The sequence below is a fragment of the Barbus barbus genome, assembly GCF_936440315.1.
Source record: "Barbus barbus genome assembly, chromosome: 15".
In the NCBI taxonomy this organism is placed as follows: Eukaryota; Metazoa; Chordata; class Actinopteri; order Cypriniformes; family Cyprinidae; genus Barbus; species Barbus barbus.
Window position 1 is genome coordinate 29,347,382 of NC_136743.1, and position 21,162 is coordinate 29,368,543.

The window sequence follows — 21,162 nt, forward strand, 5'->3', positions numbered from 1 at the left end:
GAAAAATTTTGACCATTAGAAATGTAAAGAAATTTGGTGTGCATTTGACTCCGCATGAGCCAATGAATCACAGGAAAAATTATTTTGGGTTCATTTCAACACTTTTTAAGTGTCCTTGTTACAGTGTAATTATACATTTTAGTACGGCGTAATATTAATTAACTATGGTTAGGATTAGGGTTTGGCTTAGGGTTACTTGCATGCAATTATGTATACCGTAATTCATTTTTATTATAACAGTAAGTACATGTAATATGTGAAACAAGGACACCTTAAAATAATGCGTTGCCGGATTTTGCATCTAAACTAAAAAAAGTTAGTGGCATAAACATGAGTGCAAAATTTCTAGATGGTTTGAGTTAGAGACTCCAAATTTGCTATGGTTAATGTCGAGACTGTTCTCTATCTGCGTGCCAAATTTCATAACTTTCCTGTAACTGGTTCTCTGCGCTGCCATAGACTCAAGAGTGGATTAAAGAAGAACACCTGAAGTGCTTGGTCACTAAAAATTATTGCAATGACTCAAATTAAAGGGATATTTCACCCAATCACTTACTCCAAACCTGTTGCTGGTCCCCATTGACTTCCACAGTATGGAAAAAATACTATGAAAGACAATAGGGACCAAAAACTGTTACCCACATTCTTCATTCATCTTGTGTTTACCAGAAGAAAGAAATTCATACAGGTTTGGAACAACATGAGGGTGAGTAAACAAAGACAGAATTTCCACTGGTGAACTATCCAGGCAATTTTTTGTGAAAATGTTCTTGTCATTTACTTAAAACATTGAAAACAAGTTGAATATCCCTTCAAATCGGCAGTATCGTCTCTTCTGCTGTGACGTACCTGATTGTCGTATTCGCTGGACAGTTTGGTGAACCAGGACGTGTGAAGGCGGCACCAAAACCAAGAAGTCTACTTTACAGAAGCGGCCCAGATCTAAGCTCTGGCTCCCTAAGTCGGCAATAGCGCACACCTGTGACAAAAGGCTGCGTGCAACGCTCAGCTGAGGAGGGTGTATCTGAAAGCCATCACTCAGCAGATCTGCAACACATCGAAAGTCAATCAGCATTTACAAGTGCCAAATAAAAAGTTTTACCATGTTTTTATCATGGCGTCTGGAGACAGCAAAGGCTCACCTGGCCCTGATTCTGGTAGCATGGCTGCAGCCTCTTGGGAGTGGATGTACTCGGTCAAATGTCCCTGAAATGGCTGAACCACACGGCCTTTGCGCTTCCGCTGGTACCGAACCAGCTGTTTGTCCATGTTGTCGCCTGTAGCGCCATAATCAATTTGAAATTAATAAAGGAGACACATGCACAAGCTATACTTAGAAAATCTGAGTTTCTTTGAAAGAAAGTAACACTTTTATTCAGCAAGGTCACATTACATTGATCAAAAGTAACAGTGAAGACAGTAAATACATTGTTACAAAAATGTTTATTTAAAATTAATTCTGTTCAGCTGATCTTTCTATTAATCAAAGAATCCTGAAAAAATTTTGTTTCCACAAAAATATTAAACTGTTTTCAACACTGATAATAATAAATGTTTCCTGAGCACTAAATCAGCATATCACAATGACTAGAGTAATGACTGCTGAACATTTGATTTTGCCATAAGAGTAATAAATTATATTTTAAAATATATTACCATAGAAAAGTTAGTTTAGATTGTAATAAATTATATTTTTAGGTTTTCCTGTGGCTCAGTGGTGGAGCATTGCGTTAGCAGAGCAAGAGGGAACACATATATTGATAAAAATATATATATATCCTGAATGCACTGTAAGTCGCTTTGGATAAAAGCGTCTGCTAAATGCATAAAGGAAATAATGTTTCATAATGTTATTTTTTTACTGTATATTTGATAAAAAAATAAAAAATAAAAATGCAGCCTTGGTGAGCATGAGAGACTTCTTTCAAAACATTTAATTATAATAATAATAATAATAATCAACCACCAACTATTGAACAGTAAATGTACAACTGATATAGTCAATTTTAGTGTACAAAAAAAGCATTTCGGCTTATACATTTTAAAAGTTGTGGCTGAAAAAGCTTTTTTCCTTGATTACTTAGGGTTATTTCTCTCAGAAACAGATTGGTTTAAATGGTAATATTTCACTATATTACTGTTTTTCCTGTATTTTGATCAAATAAATGCAGCATTTGTGAGCATAAGAGATTCTTTCAAAACACTTAAAAAAATGAATTGACCACAAACATTTGAATGATAAATGCAGAGTAGAGACAGTTTCATTGCACAAAAATAACAACAACAAAACTTTCAACTTGGCCTGCCGGCAAAACTGCTGCTTATATTTTTATTCTTACTTTAATTTCTAAATAAAGGACAATGATAAGCTGATGAAAACCGATGGATCCACTAAATTGTTACACTGAGACTCACCTAATGAGGTGCTCTGGAAGTGCGAGGCGAGCACACTAACTTTCCCGGTGATGAGCTCATAGCTGATCTCCTTCAGAAACTCATTGGTAGTGAGCATGCTCTCCGCCAAGGCTCGAGACTGATATTTACCTGAGAAAAACAACAGCACAGGTTCACATATAAGACAATGACACACCTTGTTCAAAAAACATTCAGCTTTATTGATTCTTAATAAGCCAACTGTGTGGCTTTAGACTCCTTAAATGGCATTTACAGCATGGAAATGGATATAAACTTTGGCAGCGGCTATTTGTACACAACCACCTTAAAATGATAAATATCCACCCAGTGTTTTTTTTTTTAAATCCCGATAAATCATAACCCCTTTCTCATGCCGTTCTCAAGCCGTTCACAGATTCTTGACAGAGTGACGTCACAAAGGCCCAGGCCGCTCCCACGATTGTTGATTGACACTGGCGTTTTACCCTAGACCCGCCCTAAGATATCTGTCATCATTCCGCCATTGTTTCAACGCCGGAGCGGTTTTAGACAAGAATGGCTCCTGAGTGATTGAGGTGTTTTGTTGCTGGATGTAATTATGAACATAGCAGTCGCAATTTACTCCCGACATCTGAACCGCTGAAGACGAAGTGGATTACTTTTGCTTTTATGTTTGCGCGAATCATTCGTGATCCAGCTTCACCTACAGAAGTGTCTAGATTCTTTTATGAATCTTTGCAAATCGCCTTTCCTAATAATGTGCTAGTTAGCAAGTTTTATGATGAATGCAGCCAAAGTTAACTCAGAGAACCAAAGTCTCTCAGAGAACTCGTTATCCCATGGGAGAGAGGTGGGGTGAGCAGAGCTCATTAGCATTTAAAGGGATGCGCACGGAAACGGGTCACTGTGAACAGAGCTGTTTTTGACAGGGTAAACAGGGTGTTGTTTTACACAACCATTGAGAAATTTTAACCAAAGTATGTTATAGACTTTTAAATTTATGTTAAAGACCCTAAAGAATAATGGACATCCGATGACCCTTTTAAGTCTTTGAGAGCAGCAGAACGTACCCAACACTAGCACGCAGAACTCATTCGCTCCACTTTTGGAGGTGCAGATGATGAGCACGTAGTTGGGCAGGCACTGCTGCTGCTGCGGTGGCGTCTCACTCAGCGAGCGCAGCGACTCAGAGATGCCCTCGCCCAGAGAGCTGTGGCTGACCAGCACCTGAACGCAGCCCCCTGACACACTGGCCTCCATTCGAGCTAACCAGGGCAGCTGGGCGGGGGACACGGGAGGGCCGGTCGGACCACACAGCATGGCCTTCAGTACGATCTGCTCGAACTCTTCCCGTAACGGGATCTGCTCCGTACCTGCAATGAAGACAGGAAAGGGAATAGTCACCTCACTCTAAAGAAAGCACTCATTGCTCTTGCCTAATGCTTGAGCTAAATGCATATGAAATAAGACTTTTAACAAGCTGTGCACTCTTATCCAAAATCAGTTCATGTTACTGATGCATTAAAACTTATTTGACATGCATTAAAGGGGTCCTATTATGCTCTTTTACAAAGTCTTGATTTTGTTTTGGGGGGTGTACTAGAACATGCTCTCATGCTTGGTGGTTGAAAATCACATTATTTTTCACATAATTTACATTATTACAATACCTTTCTCCCCAGCCTGGCACAAACGGCTCGATTTGTTCCGGGTTTGATGAAGGCCTGCCTTCCGATAAACGAAATGTGTTGTGATTGGTTAGCTGTTCCAGTGCGTTGTGATTGGCGAACAGCTTAGACGGTGTTTCAGTATTGCCCCGCCCCTTGCCAAAACAGCAAGTTCGTCAATATTGCCATATCAATTCAGACCCCGAGAATATTGAACAAGAGGATCGCGCAGAACCTTTGCACGCTCGGATATTGCAAGACATATTAAAGTGGTAATGTTATTCTTGTTGTTTTTTTTTGGCTAAATCATGTTTTAGATAGGATGTTAACAACATCTTAAATATAACTGCATTTACTATGTACAGATTAGTGCAATGGTAATATGTAGGTAATATGTATTATGTTTATTGTTCTTTAATTCTAACATTTTAACAAGAATTGCAGTGAAATTGTTATACAGTTTAATTTACTTATACCATAGTGTCAGGGTTCTGTCACTGCGGTCTAGTGTTATTAGTGTTAGCGGTCTAGAGCCGTGCGCTCTCTCATCTGCGTGCCTTGTTTTGTGTTGGAGCGTGGTGTTTGGATCCCGGCACTCATGTCTTGAGTTTTGGTTTCGTGTCGGGGTTCGGAGTCGGACACTTGCGGTCCATGTTCTGTCTCATTGTGTGAGCGTGCGGTCTCGAGTTCGCTCGGCCGCGCGCTCTTCTGTCCACCTGTGTTGTGTTTTGTGGTGTTGCACGCAGTTCGTGTTTTTATCGGCTGCGTGCATTTATGCTATGTCGTGTGCTGTGTGGCATGCAGCTTGTGTTTTTCATTGGCTGCGTGCTTTCATGTTGTCATGTCTTGTGTGAACACGCGGCTTATGAGTATTCTCATTAGCTGCGTGTTCATGTCCTGTTTTGCACATGGCTGGTGATATTGTTTTGCTGGCCATGTGTTTTGGTTTTGTGCGAGCACATGGCTTTTGTCTTAGGTTTCTGTGTGCCATGTGCTCTCATGTCAGTTGTCTTGACCCCACCCATCTTGTTTCCTGATTATTGGTTAATTTGCCTCACCTGTGTTTACCTCATTACCCTCCTCATTTGCTCCCTTTATAATCTCCTTGTGTTTTCAGTCCTGTGCCAGTTCGTCGTCGAATGTTTCCTGTTCCTGCCCTGCCAAGCCTTGCTAGCTGTCCTGTTTTCCCCTACGGGGTAGTTTTAGTTGGTTTGTTTTGTTTTATTTTATTAATTAAAGCCCATCTCCTGCACCATTGAGTCCCCGCCTCATCCCTTCACCCCAACCCTTGACACATAGTCCCATAGACTTACACTATTTGTGGTGGCATATATATGCAAATTCATTCTCTACCAGCAGGAGGTGCTGTTGGAGCGGGAGAGATCAAGGTTTCCCGAGTAATGCTGTACACAAAGCAGCGCTCTGCTCACAAGCGCTGCTTTATCAGACATTACATCCAAGATGAAATGAAAATGACATCCAAAATTTTCTGAAGACAGTCGGTTTCCTTCAGAAATACAGTGATATAAAAACACCAGCACCGGGTTTATATTTTGAAACGTGCAGTGCTCAACCAAACGTTCTCCCCACCCCCCGACCATTCAAATTTCAGTTGGCGGGATTTATTTTAATGATATTCTAATGGACCAATTTGTGATATCACAAATACAGGAAAACAACTTTGTAGTCCAAACGAATCATTCGTTATAGTTCTTGAAAGGGATTATTTAAAAACGAAATATCTCCCTTTGGAGTGGACTTTGAGATTTGTAACTTTGTAGATCTTTTTATGCCCAAACATACACACGACACACTGACTAAAATTCAAAAAGTGAAAAAGCATAATAGGACCCCTTTAAAACGTCTTGTTTGTCAGTGTTGTTTACCCAGCCGAGCAAGGTACTGCAGTGTGAGCAGTATCATGGTCTCTGTGGTGAGTAACTGGCTTGCTGACATGCCCAGACTGGCGAGGGTCTTCTCATTGAGCTCTCGACCCTTATAGCAGCTCACCAGCAGGGGGCTCACCACCAAATCACCCACATTCCCAAAGAAGTACGGCAAAGTGCCTTGACCTGGAGAGAAGCATTCAAACAAACATGTTCTCACACACATCCACAAACACTTAAAGATGAAGTAACTCGAGAGATCTGGTTATATTGTGTGCTGGGATGAACCTATTTCTGTAAAATTGATCTGGATGTTAAATTAGTATTTCAGATTATGCTATCTTAATGTTTTTCAATGTCTATTTGATATGTAGATTAAGTACTTTAAAAGCTGTTTTGTTAAAATATGTATTAATATATTGTTAAAAATATAAAATATATAAAAAAATAATATATTTCTTTAATATTGTTTTAATTTACTTACATTTTTTTAATTGACAAAAACGTTTCTGAGCAGTTTACAAATAGTTCTGCTGAGCTTTAATTTGAATATCTATCTTACTATCACTCTTTGCTGTTTAAATTCTGAAATATAAGTTAAATATTATTATATATCTGATACTGTCAATCAAATTAATCTGACATTGCTAGCTTTTTAATCTACACTTTATCATTTCGCTAGCCTGTTAACTTGTCTTTATAGGATCATGCCTACTTAATAAGGTTAAACAATTCTTTGTAAGAATATAATTATATTATATATTTTATCATTTAAAAAAAAAAAATCACTACTTAATCACTTACTTACACTCACCTACTTAATCAAGATATTAATTCAGAAATTGATATATATATTGGCCTCTAAAAATTGTTGCAATGACTCCATCAAATTAAAGGGATAGTTCACTCAATCATTTACTCCAAACCTGTTTCTGGTCCCCACTGACTTCCACAGTATGGACAGAAAATATACTATGAAAATCAATATAACAGACTGACCAATGAGAAGGACTGGTCGGACCCCAGAGGAGTTCATAAGGTTGTCAGGGATGATGACAGTTTCTCCGGCTGTGATTGGTTGGGGTTGTATGACCCCTGACACTGATGGAGGCTGTTGATTGGACAGGGACAATAAAGAACCTGGAACGAAGGAGCAAAACATTACATGTATATACTTTTTGTATTGGACCACATAGAATGTGCTGTCAAGCCATTGTGGAAACCTGATAATACATTGGACGGATCTCTTCAGTCCCATGCTTTGTTAAAATGACACTCAATGGTGAGGACAAGGTACATGGATCTCCAAAGCATAAACCCTCCAATCTTCTGCTAAACAGGACCTACTTTAGCGTGACCCTTCAACCCTGTTTCTATGAAAACAATGAATAAATCATCCTTGTGGATGGAAAATGTCATGTTCCTTGATACTTGTTCAAAACAAAAGCAAGGTTATCAAATTCATGGCTGTTTTCCGCTCAGGGCCATGCATAAACAGCCTGGATGAACTGACCGACAGCAGCATTTACAAACATCAGGCTGAGGATGATGAAGTCAGACCCACCAGAGCTGCACGTCAGCGGGCGGATGGCTGGCACAGGGACGGCCGTGGCCGGGACGGGGACGAGAGACGTGGGGTGCCAGCTGCGGTGACGCTTTTTAGGCGGACCGGATGACATAGCAGAGGATGCTGCAAGAAAGAGCGCAGGATGGAACATGCTTGTTATCATCAAGTTGCACAAGTGTAAAAATTTGATGAAGCCTTCTAAAAAAAAATCTGATGAGTTTGACCACTAATGATATACATGACCAGGCAGTAGAGCTGCACGATTCTGGATAAACTGAGAATCACGATTTTTTGTCTCAAATAGAGATCACGATTCTTCCACGATTCTGAACTAAACAAAATTATGTGTGACGTAATATTAATTGCTGCAGTCTATTTAAATGTGTTTCATTAATTTGAATGAATTATTATTAAAATGATTAACCATTTTAATATATATATATATTTAAAATATAACATATTTAATAGGCTACACCAATTTTTTGTATAGTGGTTTGAATGAACGATTCAATGTCTCACTCATAAATACTTCACTTTTTTCATTACTGGATGAATCTAGGGTGGCCGAGAGAGCTCAACGCGCTGTAACTTCAGAAAACACGTGCAAATAGAAAAAGCACCAGCAAATCAAGAAAACATCTTCCTCAATTTGACAGCAGGTGCTGCAAATGCTCACAACACAAACAATTAAAGAATTTTATTTGCAGAGCGTTTCTTTATTTGGTTGTGTTGTGAGTATTTGCAGCGCGTGTTGTCAAATTGACGAAGTTGTTTTCTTAATTTGCAGGTGTTTTTTCTATCTATTTGCAGCGCGCTGAGCTCTCTCGGCCACAGTAAGAATCAGCATTTTTTAACAAATCTCTTGAATGATTGATTCCATGACAAATAGGCCTACATTTTTAAACAGTCACTTGTCGCCACCTAGTGGCAAAATAATGCAACCGACACAAACGTTATTTGAAGCGCCAGTTACTTTCAAATGGGGGAATTGCTCTATTTTGAACGCAACCATAGACATTATTGTTTATATAAGAACTATAAACTTTCATCCCAGTATTTGTTTTTTACCTAAACATGCCAACTGCTCTCTCTCTCTCTCTGTGTCAGAGGCAGAGCGAATGCAGATTTAAATGTTCAATATGAATGTTTTAAGACTTTGTCAAAGGTTTGATAGAAACGGCGAATCGTCGTCATTTAGAAATTAGATCGCGTGGGTGTTAGAATCGAGATCGCGATCTTTTAACGATTAATCGTGCAGCTCTATCAGGCAGCATTGTGACTGGCTGGTTTAATGCTTACCTGGACTGTCTCCTGGTTCTGTGGCCCTATAGCCATGAGTAGGTGTGGCCAGTGGGTTTGTATGAGGCGGGCTCAGTAGACTGGACCGTCCGTCCATATTTAGACCATTAGTTAGACTGTTTACTCGCAGGGCAGTGGGAACTGAACAACAAAAAATAAGTTTGGAAGTCATCATTACTATAGTCTTCAGCATCACACGATCCTTCAGAAATCATTCTAATATGCTGATTTTTTAAAATATATTTAGCATTTAGCATAACATTTGTGAACCAACTTTTCAGACTAAAATTTATTCAAGAAGTGCCCAGAAGGGTGTCATGTTTGACACTTTAATGGCTAGCGTCCACTCTTCTGGTAACAAACTATGCAAACACCCCGGCCTACACACAAATTCAATAGGGAGGAAAGCATTCTCGCTCATTTCTGAAGGAGAATGGGTCCTGTGGAGCACAGTTTATTGATTTCCTATAACTGATGGCATATTAATAATGAACTGCTGGGCCACTTTTACATCTAATATTCCTGACACACATAAATAGAGCAAATACATGTTAAACATCAATTGCAGGGAACTTGAAGCGTGGGCTGACATTAAAACCCTTAATAGAGAATTTCTGGTCTTATATTGATGATTTGGAGCGAGTTAATGTGTGTGTGTTTGCAAAAGGGGTTGTGTAAGCAGCCAATACAAATGACCTTCAGAGAAGGGATTCATTCTATCCTTCTGTGGAGAAAAACAAACAATGAAGCAGCGAACAACATTTGAAACACAAAGTTGACCATAATTGGTTGTTAACAATTTATTATTATACAATTATACAATAATACAATACAAATGCAAATACATTTTAATTTTAATATTTTACCTTGCTTGATATTTAAAAATGTAGCAAAAATATTTAACAAAAATGTATTATTATTTTTGTTGTTGTATAATTATGGTATATAATTTATCTTAACTTTTACAAATGCAAATACATTTTAATTTCAATATTCTTCATCTTATATCATCTTATTTATTGTTTAGAAATGAAGCAAAATATTTCACGTGTTTTGTTTAACTAAACAATGTTAATTCAATTTGGAAATTATATTCAAATAATTCTATGCATTTTATATTTTATTTAAACACTTTATTAACTTTTATGGAAGCAACATGATTAATTTATTAATTTAAAAATGCAAAAACATCCAAACTATCAATTAAATAGACATTTAAATTAATTTGATAAACTTTTAACTTTAACATTTGAACCTATTTAATATTAAAACAAAATAGTAAAATATTTAATAAATTATTTTTTTTTAAATTAAATATAACAAAGATAATTAAAAATGGTCTATAAATATAATAACTGGTTGGCTGCTTAATGTTAAGGCTGAATGTACAGTTTGGTTTGTTTTCAATTTCCAAAACATGAGAAATTGTGTATATTGAATATTATATATAGAATATAGCGATTTTTCTTTAGCAAGCACCACTAATTAGCAAGCACACTGAATTGTTAAAAATCATTTTAACAACTGCTTGCACTGAACGGTTCAACACAAATGCAAGTTGTACTTCAATACAAAATGATATATGGCTTTTTAGCTTGGTATTATGAGCAATAAATGCTACTTAAAATTCAAAATGAGACAAATATCCGGTACCGATCGGTAAAGTCTTGGTCCCGTGGGTCGGTGTGTTCAATGGTTTGAGAAAGCCCAGCTCTGGGGTTCCAAAAATCCCTGAGGATGAGCCAGATTGCATGCGGGCAGGAGGCGAGTCTGTGGATCAAACAATAACTTCTTATCAATGCAGTTTTACTTTTTAACTCTTCATGGGGAAATGAAGAAGATATGGCATTTAAACTGGTTGAAAAACACAAAATGTGTTACATTTGTCTTGCAATAATGAGCCCTTCTCCTAAACCTATTCTGTGCATTGTAAAAGACTGTTCTCGCCACTAATGGACGATCTCTGCTGCCAGCTGCCCGGCTCACTGAATGGTGTTGTGAGGAAGAATGAGACAATGACTTGCTTTCTTTCACCAAACACTGTTGGGTAAACACTGTGTGGCCTCCAGCCAGATGTCACCAAATGCTGAGTTGCCCTCCCCACCCCTCTTTAACCGCAGGTTTCCCTCCCTACCCCCATGTGGACCCTCCCCCAGGACAGAACATGACCTCTGCGCATGCAGAGACCAGCAGAAGATGGACATCCTCCACTGGACAGATGCAGCATGTGTTCTCTTATGTGCTCCAGAGCTTCACTTGTGACGTTTAAAATGATGTGCTTTCACATGAGAAATAACTCTGGATGGTGAAAAATAGAATATTGTGTGACAAGGCTTGTGATATTAAACAATCCATGCACTCACCTGAGAGGGGGAAGGGAGATGGACTGTGGCCATTTGTGTCTCCATTTTCTTTGCTGCTCAGTGAGGATGAGGAACTAGGCTTGGATGAAGAAGCACTGCTCGAGAATGGCCTTGTCTTACAATCTGAAAAAGAAAAAAAAAAAGAAAATGCACAGGTAATGTCAAGTGAAATATCTGTCTCTTTCAAATCAAACAGATTCAGTAACAACCTTATGTATAATACATGGATGGGAAGGATGCAGAATATATCGGGACCACTGCATTTTTTTTTTCTCATTGGTACTGAAATAAGAGCAAGATCATTTCAAGACCTATTTTCCCAATTTAAACAGTACTCTTTATCAATCATTTGTATCAGTTATCAATTTGTAAATTTAAAAATAGAATACAAATGCAAGTACATTTAATTTGCGATTAAACATACATTTAAATTTTTAACTTTTTTATTTTTTACTGTATTTAATGTTTAGAAATATATCAATATATATATATAAAAAATACCATGTTAAATAAATTTTGAAATTATCTTCAAATAATTCTATGTGCAATATATTCTCCGTAAATAATTTATCTTAACCTTTATGGAAGAAATCATCAATTATCAATATATAATTTTTTAAAATAAAATACAATTGCAAATACATTTTATATATTTTACCTTATTTAATGTTTAGATATGTAACAAAAATACAACAATTATATTTAAATTTAGAAATAAATAATTGTATGTATACTATATTATTTGTAGATAATTTATCTTTCATCATTAATCATCAATTTATTAATTTAAAAATACTATACAATTGCAAATACATTTTAATTGCAATCCAACAGACTCATTTAATTTGTTAAGTTTAATATTTTGCCTTATTTAATGTTTAGAAATGTAGTGAAAATACTTAACAAATTACTTAAGTTTTTTGTTAAATAAAACAATGATAATTAAATGAGTACATTATGTTTAAATAATTTTATGTATACCGTGTAAATAATTTATTCTGTGTAAATAATAACAAAAAATTGTGTAAGCAATTTTTCTTTTATGGAAGAAATCATTAATTATCAGTTTATTATTTTTTTTTATTATTGAATTATCAATTTAATAGATATTTAAATTAATCAGATACATTTGAACTTTTTATAAATACAATTTGAATAAATAAACTTCAATACAAAATTTAGCTAAATATTTAACAAAAATGTATTTTATTTATTTAGTTAGTTAAATACACAAGGGTAGTTAAATTTGTAAAATATCTTGAAATACAACATTTTAATCCATTTGCCAGTTAATTTAAATGATGAACAGCATCAAAACTTTAAGACAGTGCACTGTCTATGCCATGCAACATTTTGCATGCAAGTGTGGTACCTTTCCAGCAGATGAGGGTTCCCTTGCACAGAGCACCCTGAGAGTTCTTCACCAGGTAGTACTTTAAGTGTTTCTGCTTCTTCGGCTGAGTGGATAACTTCAAGTTGATGTGGTTGGAGAACTCAGTGAAGTAGCGAAACCCTTTCTCACCACAGCCCACGCAGTTCCCCGAAAACCCTTCACAAACACACAAACATGCATCGCTACGTGCTGTGAAAAACTCTTCAGAAAGACGCCACGAAGAAAGGCTTCTGACCAAGATTTACACCAGGGGTGCACTGATACCACTTTTTCCAGAACTAGGCCAATATCGATACTTTTATTTTTGGTACTTGCCGATATCAAGTCCTGATACCTGTTTTTTCATTGCATAAATTTTGTAATTTTTGAAAAAATTACAAAAAACCAAAATAATATGTATAATGTTAGTTGGCTTAGTTTGGTATCGGAGCATTTTTTGAGTAGGAGTATGAATACAGGAGCGTTGTATCGGGCCCGATACTGAGACCAGTATCAGTATCGGTGCATCCCTAATGAATCCTAATGGCAGATTTTGTTACTTTACATTTCAATTCACAGAAAAAGTGAATATACAAGATATTCTTTTGGTTTCTGTACTCAGAATTTAAAAGAATTCCATATGCAATGAAAATACAGGTATCGGTACTCGGTATCGGCAAGTACCAAAAATAAAAGTATCGCTATCGGCCTCGTCCTAGAAAAAGTGGTATCGGTGCATCCCTAATAATTAGTAATTATATAATAATATATATTATATAAGTCCTTGAATTGTATTGGAACACCAACCTAAAAGTGCATTTTTCCCATTCTCATCTGGCAGGAAGCGCTTGTCCACCGCACAGACGAGGATGTGCTCCGGGATGCTGGGCGATTTGGCACCAACCAGCTCAAACCCCGCGGGAACCTCGATAGCCTCTGTTGCCATGGAAACCAAGCGCAGATCCTTTCCCGCTTGACAGAACCCTGGGCACAGATGACTTGAGTCAGCGAATGAAAAGCGACTGTGCTGATGAGTCACTGTTTACACTAGTTTTTCAATAGTTTTGCAGTGTCATTATCATAAGTTTCACTTCCACACTGACTTGGCACATTAAAAAAATGCTCTTTTCGTAACACCATGCTTTCATACGACTACAGAAGCTGGAATATATGCTGTAAATAGTCTATTAATTTCTCTACCGTCAACAGTGCAGCAGCCGTCAGGAGGGGGGCCCTGAAGGTACGGCAACGGTGGGCTGTTGGTGTCTGAATCATCCTCGTCATCAATATCATCAATGGAATTGGACGACTGGCAATTCACCAGCACATGGCTGGACAGGTCGGACCTCATGCTCAGGTCCATTTTGGGCTTAATATCTGAATGGCAGAACCAGAAACAGGTGTGCTATTGCTATACATGCATATATGCACACTTACACATGTATATGAGTCAATCTATAAGTTAGGGTACATTTCACAACAGGAAAAAAGTGTAAAACCAACATGCTTCCCCAATAAACAACTATCGCTTTCAGTTTTTTTCTTGCTGGTGAGTTTGTCAACTGTTTCGGACAAACTGGATGGATTTACAGGTAACATGGTTGAAAGTTTAATCATTTTGACTCATAATTTCAAAGGCAGGCTTGACCTGGCAAACTAAATGTTATTTTCCTGATAATGTTCACCTCAAATTGTAATATGTATTAAAATTAAATTAATACAAATATTGCAAACCATAACAATGTACAACAATGTTAATGGGCAATTAACATACTCTTGGCAATAGGTCATTTGAGATTAAATACACAAAAAATCTAACATAATGTGTTCAAAATGACAGCCGCAGAAGTAAATGACATCACATGACGCTGGCCAGGTGATTTTGTGATAAAACATTTTTAGATTTCAGGGTTGTTTGGTTTGTAACATAGTTGACCATTTTTATGGACATGAGTAAAATGAAACATTTTCTTATTTGAAAGAAAATTTTATTTAAACGATCTATTTTTCTAATGGTATTTCTATTGTAGAAATACATTTTACATAGATAATCTTGACTTAAATTGTTTTATTCATTACTCTGAACTCAATTCAAAAAGCGGACTAATTTGCAAAAACATTTCAATCATGACAACTCTCGGAAGATTTTAGCATGGTGATGGATATGACAATGTTAATGTATTTGGTCTTGGAGGAATAGATCTGCTACACTGCTGCTGAATTGCTGCTGCTGTTGATTATTGCTGTAGTTGTAGATTATTGCTGCTGCAAGCAAGTACAGGAACTTGCTACTGCCAATGCATATGGCAATACGGTGCCGTGAGTATTTAAGACATACTGCTGCTGCACAAATAGCATATAAAATAACCCGTAGCAGATCTATACAGGTGGAGCTGGGGAAGGTGGAGGGCTTCAGAGAACTCTGAAAGCGCGCTGCAGGAATCTCAAGTGAATACTAGCCAGCCATATAAATGCAAGGCAGTAAGCTCATTGGCTGCATATGCAGCATGAACCAATCAGTTTGTGCCAAGTCGTTTAACTCTCTGAATATCACCAGTTATGTTAACAACCTGTCAGCCTGCGCCATCTAGAGTTTCATGACTGAACTGTATTATTTAAGGGACATGAAGGCTATTTCAAGCAAACTGAAAAGCAGGGTGCACAAAATATATGTGTGAGATTATAGTATGTATTCTCTTAATACTGGATAAAATATGATTTTGTCTGAAGAAAACTGTTAGAAAAAGCAATTATCATCAATGGACATGAAATGTACCCTAAATTATAATCATATATGAAGCATTTTGATGCAATAGAGTTTCTTTGACCAAGTTTTAGAAAATCACTACCATATGTTTTTCCATAAAATGCAATTTATTATTGAGAACAAATCAAAATCAGTTCCTTTGAAGGCAAATTATTACCTTCCAGGTTGCTAGGATACTGATCAGGCTCGAGATACAGCTGTGTGAATACGGGCTGTGGGTCTCCACCACTCGATCTTAATGAGGCCTCTATGGAGTTGTGAAGAGCTTGCTCAAAGCGGGCAGATTTCAGCTGTCCCGCGTATGAATTCCCCATGATCTGAAACAAAACGTACAATTTTCACAAATTCATTTTGTTTAAATATACCCTGCATAAATACAGTGCCACACACACATCATGATTAGTACAGTTTTGATCTCACAAAGTAGATCTTTTTTTCAAGTTTCAAGGGTTCATCTATTTTGAAACTGAGAGGGAAAGAGACATTAATGTAATGTTCTGATGGACTGCATGAATGAGATTGCAATTCCACCCTGAACGAGGCTATTTTTAGTCTTTCGTAGAATAGCCCTTGAAACCGTTTCTGCTGTATTATCAGCACAAACAGTCCAGGCATATGTTTCTGAGCACGAGAACAGCTATACTGTAAAAGTAAAGTTACAATGCCTGATTTAAAACAGTAGGACGAAAGAAATCAAGTGAGAAGAGAAACATGATCAACTATATTAAAATAAATGTCACGTGAGCCACCAAAACAACCATTTGACTTTTATGTAGACTCCTTGAGCTGTTTTTGTTCAGCAATACTTGACTATAAAAAAATGCAACTAGAAAAGTAAGAGATAATGTACAGTCAGTTGGTCATTATTACAAAATAAACCCTGATAGGATGATCAAGACCTTGACATTAATCTGAGGGGCCTTACATCACGTTTAAAGGGGGAATTTAGCAGTAACAACAAAGCTAATTCCCAGAAATAATTGACTGCAGAAAGGCACAATTGACCAATAAAAATCAGGTACTCCAGAGAGCCGTGTAATAAATACTGATATGAAGAAAACTTATAACACTAAGCTACATGCCAAGTATAACCATATCATCTGTTAGGCCATCTGCTCTGCACTGATGCTTTATTTTGCACTTCTGATTGCATTTCCTTTCCTCTTTTTACCTTTTTGTTTGCCTTGTGAAACTATAAAAGCTCAGTATTGGTTTCTACATTGGGATTGGGATCTCTGATTTGACAAGCAACTACTTCTATGCAATAATATGGCTGCAACAAAACACAAAACATTACCTTTGATAATATTTCTTTAGCGGCGGAAGGACAGGATCACCTCTTCTCCATGGTATATCAAAGTTAAACCGCAGTATTCCTGCACAAACAAAAGGCAAACAGTCAGAACTTCATTGACAGTATAAATACCATGTTAAACATCATATGGTACATAACTTGTTGGAGCAATACACTGGGAATAACTTGTATCATGTTAATCTCTCTCTGAGTCGCTTGAACTGTGCAATTAAATCCAACGATCGCAGAATTAGAGATTGGCAATGGATTTATTTTGAGTTAAATGCACTGAATGGAGAATTTATTGTGGAATAAATCAGTAAGATTCATATGTGGTGAGTATTAATCCATGCGTTATCTCAGATCAGACAGTTGTTTGTAAAGCTGAACAGCTTGCAGTGATCTTCAACATATGTAGCTGTTAACTGATAACGCTGAGGGATGAGTTATATGACACTGGGACCTCAAGGGAATGTTTGTGGAACGCACAGGGGAAAGGAACTCCATGTCACCTACTTCTAGGATTACACAAAGACTGATGGGACAGGTTTTGTGCTTTTGGTCTGGTTAAAACAAGAGTGAAATGCAGTAAAACCATCAATCAGTCAGTAAACACTTCAATCAAAAGTATCCCAAATTTTTTTACCTACGTACTTTGAAAATCAGAAAATGAATGACCTTACAGGTCATTTTTATTAGTAGTTTTTAAAGTCTAGGTGATAAAAGGATTTGTTTAGATTTAAGCAAATATATTGATCTCTACCAGGTGATACTATGATCAGTTTCACAATAAACACTGCAGCAACAACAAATATAGCATTATATGTCAGCATTTCTTTGAACATTGTGAGATTTGTGAATGATTACCCAAAAAATGGATCAAATAACCAACTGCAGTCCAAAGAGGCAAATGTCTTCATCAGACACATTGAAAAAGCTTCCTCTTTGAGACTCCACAATGGATCTGAAATCTTTTTTTCTTTTTATTCAGATAAAAAACCAACAAGTCTCTGCAGTTTGACAAACTGGAAAATTGCTGGTGTGACATATGGGTCATGTCAATTGATGCCACCATTGAAAAACTCAAAAAACAAGTAGCACACCCTGTTTTGCAAACAGCACTTGGAGGCCTGTTGGGTCAAGTTTCAGCAAATCACTCATCTTGTTACTGTGGTAAACAGAGGAAAAGTGAGGTAGCAGCACCTGAGCATAGTTCTGTCCTGCCTTCAGGGCTCTCAGGGTCCAGTTTGACTGCTAATGACACATAAGGGGTGTTAAATGCTAATGTGGACATGCCTGCAGAGAGCCTTGTCTTTAGGCCAAGAGCTATTTCAACTCCAGTCACCTCTTACTACTTCCATACAAGCTTTCAATTTGTTTTCTAATTCTGACTGATTATATACAATGCATACAACAACAAAAAAAGCTCTCATGACACATCTAAAAATGCACCAATTCCTTTTTATAACAAGAAATTGAAGAGAATGAAAGTAGTTGAATTCTAAAAACAAAAATTAATCACTGAAGCTTCAATATAACACTGAAAGCAATGAACATAGGCACCATGTCTCTTTTCCTGATCAAAACGAGTTTACCGACAACCGAGGCCTTGGTGTGACTCAAATGGTGCGGTCAAGGATGTCCAATCCCAACTAAAAAAAAAACACAATCTCTACAAATATAATCTAGGAGATCCTGAAATAGCTAAGAAGGGAAACGCAACACTTTAAGTAGCCAAAACAAACCAACCCACAGACATAATTAGGCACAATTGTTTGCTTTGCTGGTAACGTTTGTTTTGTCTCAGATTAACAATTTTACACTTGCCTTGTCCAATAGACGCAACATGGAGATTTCAGTCACTATTTTGGTGCCACATGCGGTTTGATGCATTAGTTTCTTGACCTAACTTTGTGAAATAGATTTGAATTTTTCCTTTGCACTTTTATGGACATTTTCAGAGAGTAAAACCCTTTGGTTTCTTATTCTTGTGAAAGTTCTTTGGCCTCAGCACCTAAAATTGCGGAAAGAGTGCTGTTATATTTCTCAATAAAAAGGCCAAATAAAAGGTTTAGATGAAATGTGCTACATGTGGCTGTTAATGTGGTTACAGTCACACACCGCACTGTACCACTAAAGACCTTTCTGTCTTTCTCTCAATCCATTCCCTCTTTTGTTTCCTTCCTTATCTGCATAATTACATTAAACTGATGACAATGGGAGAGGACAACTTGCTTTCAGTGCACTTTCAATGACCAAATTCTACTTTAGTTTCACAAAAATAAAATAAAATGCCTGGTGAAATTTATAAAAAACAAGAGCCCATTTATAAGGTAAAAACATTTAGACTAAAAAAAAGCAACACATAACTGCATGATTTCAACAATCCCTTCCTATATTTAATACATAAAGAGTAACACTACACCACTTAAATTTTGACTCAGCACTCAACACTGACCAATTCACTTTTTCTTTTTTTTTTACATTCAGAGACATTAACTAAAAAGGAAAGAGAGTTTAAAGAGCAAATCTTCATGCAGGGGGATGGGACAAAGATTACCCACTGCAAAAATCTTTAAATAAATGGGGTGCTAAGAGCCACGGCCATTCACACCAATTTAGCAGGAGCCGGTGAGTGTCAAAGAAACTAACATGACGCTTCTGTACCTTTCATAAGCAGCCAGGGTGTGGAGTGTGCCTCATATCCCACTGAAGACCTTAAAGCAGATCACTAAAACAGGCTATTTCCATAGCAAATGTCCTTCAGATATCCAAAAGCAGCGTCAAGGCTGTGACAGTATTCCTTGTCCCTGTTGAGAGCCAGCAGCTCCCTGGTCATGATAGTCCAGAGTCGAGGCAGAAAAGCCTGATTTCAGGAACTCCAGTGGAGCCAACTGCTCTGTCCTGTACTCAGTGGCTCTGAATACACAAACCCTCCAACACTCACATACACAAACAGCAGGCCCTCCCCCCGTTCCTCTTGCCCCCTCCCTCTTCTTGGCAATTTGCTCTGTGGGGTGAGAGGAGCATTCTCTCAGGACTCATTCATCTTGGCCCTTGCTGACCCCCTAAGGTGACAGATGCTGTTGTGGAGAGGGCCATACCGCTGAGCACGGCACAATAGAGGCGAGGCGCCTCCGTGTACCACACGCGTGCTGCGTTCGCCATGCACGATGCGCAGATGCCCCTCTCTTAACATGACACCGGAGACCTCTAAGTGCCACGCTCGCAGATGGGGGTACGATGCAAGGCGAAGGATCGTTTTCCTCTCCTTCTGCCGCTCCCCGTTTTATTGGGGCCATTTTACTGATAGGGCACACCAATGGCAAACTAGGGACACTTGCTAAAGAATGTGGGGTCAGTCCGCATTTTGTCCATCGGCCTTGCCTGAACTCGCATCCCTCCCCTCACCGGAGGTTGACGATTAACTGAGAATTTAGGCCCATTGTAAATAGCCGAGTGGCGAGGACTCATCTGGTCTAAATAACTTGATAGGAGATTGATGTTTTGCACTTTACCGGATTGATCATTTCCTACAGCGTGGCATGGAGAAGTGGCTCAGAGGAAGTAAAAGAGATTTGAACGCAAATATGGGAGGATCGGGTTCTCCTGGTGCTCCAGGGTCTCTCTAACAATGACTCCATCTCTCTTCTTATCTCGCAAGATAATGACAAAATATTGTGACTCGGTTGACCCTTTCGTTTCAGGACCTTATGGTATTTAAATAAACCAGTGCTTCTATTTGTGAACTGTTACCATATGGATTCAATAACAATAATCTCACTCTATTTTGGCATAAAGTGTTACCTCAAGTTTCATCAGCCCAACCCTATCAGATGGCTTTAGAGGGTAAATATACACAGTAGATTTAATCAACATACCCGAGATCCTGTTTTGTCTGCAGCGAGTAGTAGGATTTGTTAATAATTGATAACAGCCTTGTCCATAGAACAAAAAGGTAACTTGACGCAATGGTTCAAAGAGTGTGCTGAGAACTGCAACAGTGAAATGCATTTGTCAAAGTTAAAGACACAAAGAATTTGTCAAGCAAACAACAAAACAGCCATGTCAACAAAATGATGCATTAGACGACTTGGTGAGATTAACCAAAAAATGGAATAACCCTGTAAAAATGGCATTAATGGCATTTTGTGGATTGAAGAGTAAGGAAATAATCAGGTTGTACGGCAAATCAGTAATTTATTCTGCTTTCACAACTCTTTCTGAGGAAAAAAACAGTTGGTCTAAATCGAGCCATATACTTCTTCTCACCCTAATAAGAATTAGTAGATAGGGGCTAAAGCAGTATGGGAGTCAGCTTTAAACAATGACCTCCCGCCCTCAGAGGGCTTTATTAGCCTCCCAGAGTCATTAATGCTGTCATTCCAGCTAATCTGGGGGCTTTGTCTAAACATTGTTTATTTTAATTGCAAGGTTTTTTCTTCAGAAACCATTTGGACCACACAATGTCCCCGAATGTGTAAGGACTTCTGATCGACAAATGCTGGGTATTTTATCAGAAACACACATTTGTTGTACAAAAAAAATGTATA

At 37.7% G+C, this 21,162-nt stretch overlaps 1 protein-coding gene across 1 annotated transcript in view; it reads right to left on the bottom strand.

Moving 5' to 3' along the window:
- LOC306881335 (GREB1-like protein) overlaps positions 1 to 19,530 on the bottom strand; it is a 37,751-nt gene extending 18,221 nt beyond the window's left edge. Inside the window, exons 1-16 of the mRNA XM_079435380.1 lie at positions 19,277 to 19,530; positions 16,613 to 16,691; positions 15,473 to 15,632; positions 13,749 to 13,925; positions 13,356 to 13,532; positions 12,549 to 12,725; positions 11,177 to 11,299; positions 10,467 to 10,583; positions 8,814 to 8,954; positions 7,512 to 7,637; positions 6,947 to 7,087; positions 5,948 to 6,133; positions 3,465 to 3,767; positions 2,416 to 2,544; positions 1,143 to 1,277; positions 850 to 1,047 (exon numbers count right to left, since the gene is read on the bottom strand). Of these exons, the coding sequence (XP_079291506.1) occupies positions 850 to 1,047; positions 1,143 to 1,277; positions 2,416 to 2,544; positions 3,465 to 3,767; positions 5,948 to 6,133; positions 6,947 to 7,087; positions 7,512 to 7,637; positions 8,814 to 8,954; positions 10,467 to 10,583; positions 11,177 to 11,299; positions 12,549 to 12,725; positions 13,356 to 13,532; positions 13,749 to 13,925; positions 15,473 to 15,629 (2,287 nt within the window). The 5' untranslated portion in view covers positions 15,630 to 15,632; positions 16,613 to 16,691; positions 19,277 to 19,530. The remainder of the gene's footprint in view (positions 1 to 849; positions 1,048 to 1,142; positions 1,278 to 2,415; positions 2,545 to 3,464; positions 3,768 to 5,947; positions 6,134 to 6,946; positions 7,088 to 7,511; positions 7,638 to 8,813; positions 8,955 to 10,466; positions 10,584 to 11,176; positions 11,300 to 12,548; positions 12,726 to 13,355; positions 13,533 to 13,748; positions 13,926 to 15,472; positions 15,633 to 16,612; positions 16,692 to 19,276) is intronic.
- Positions 19,531 to 21,162: the final 1,632 nt, after the last annotated feature.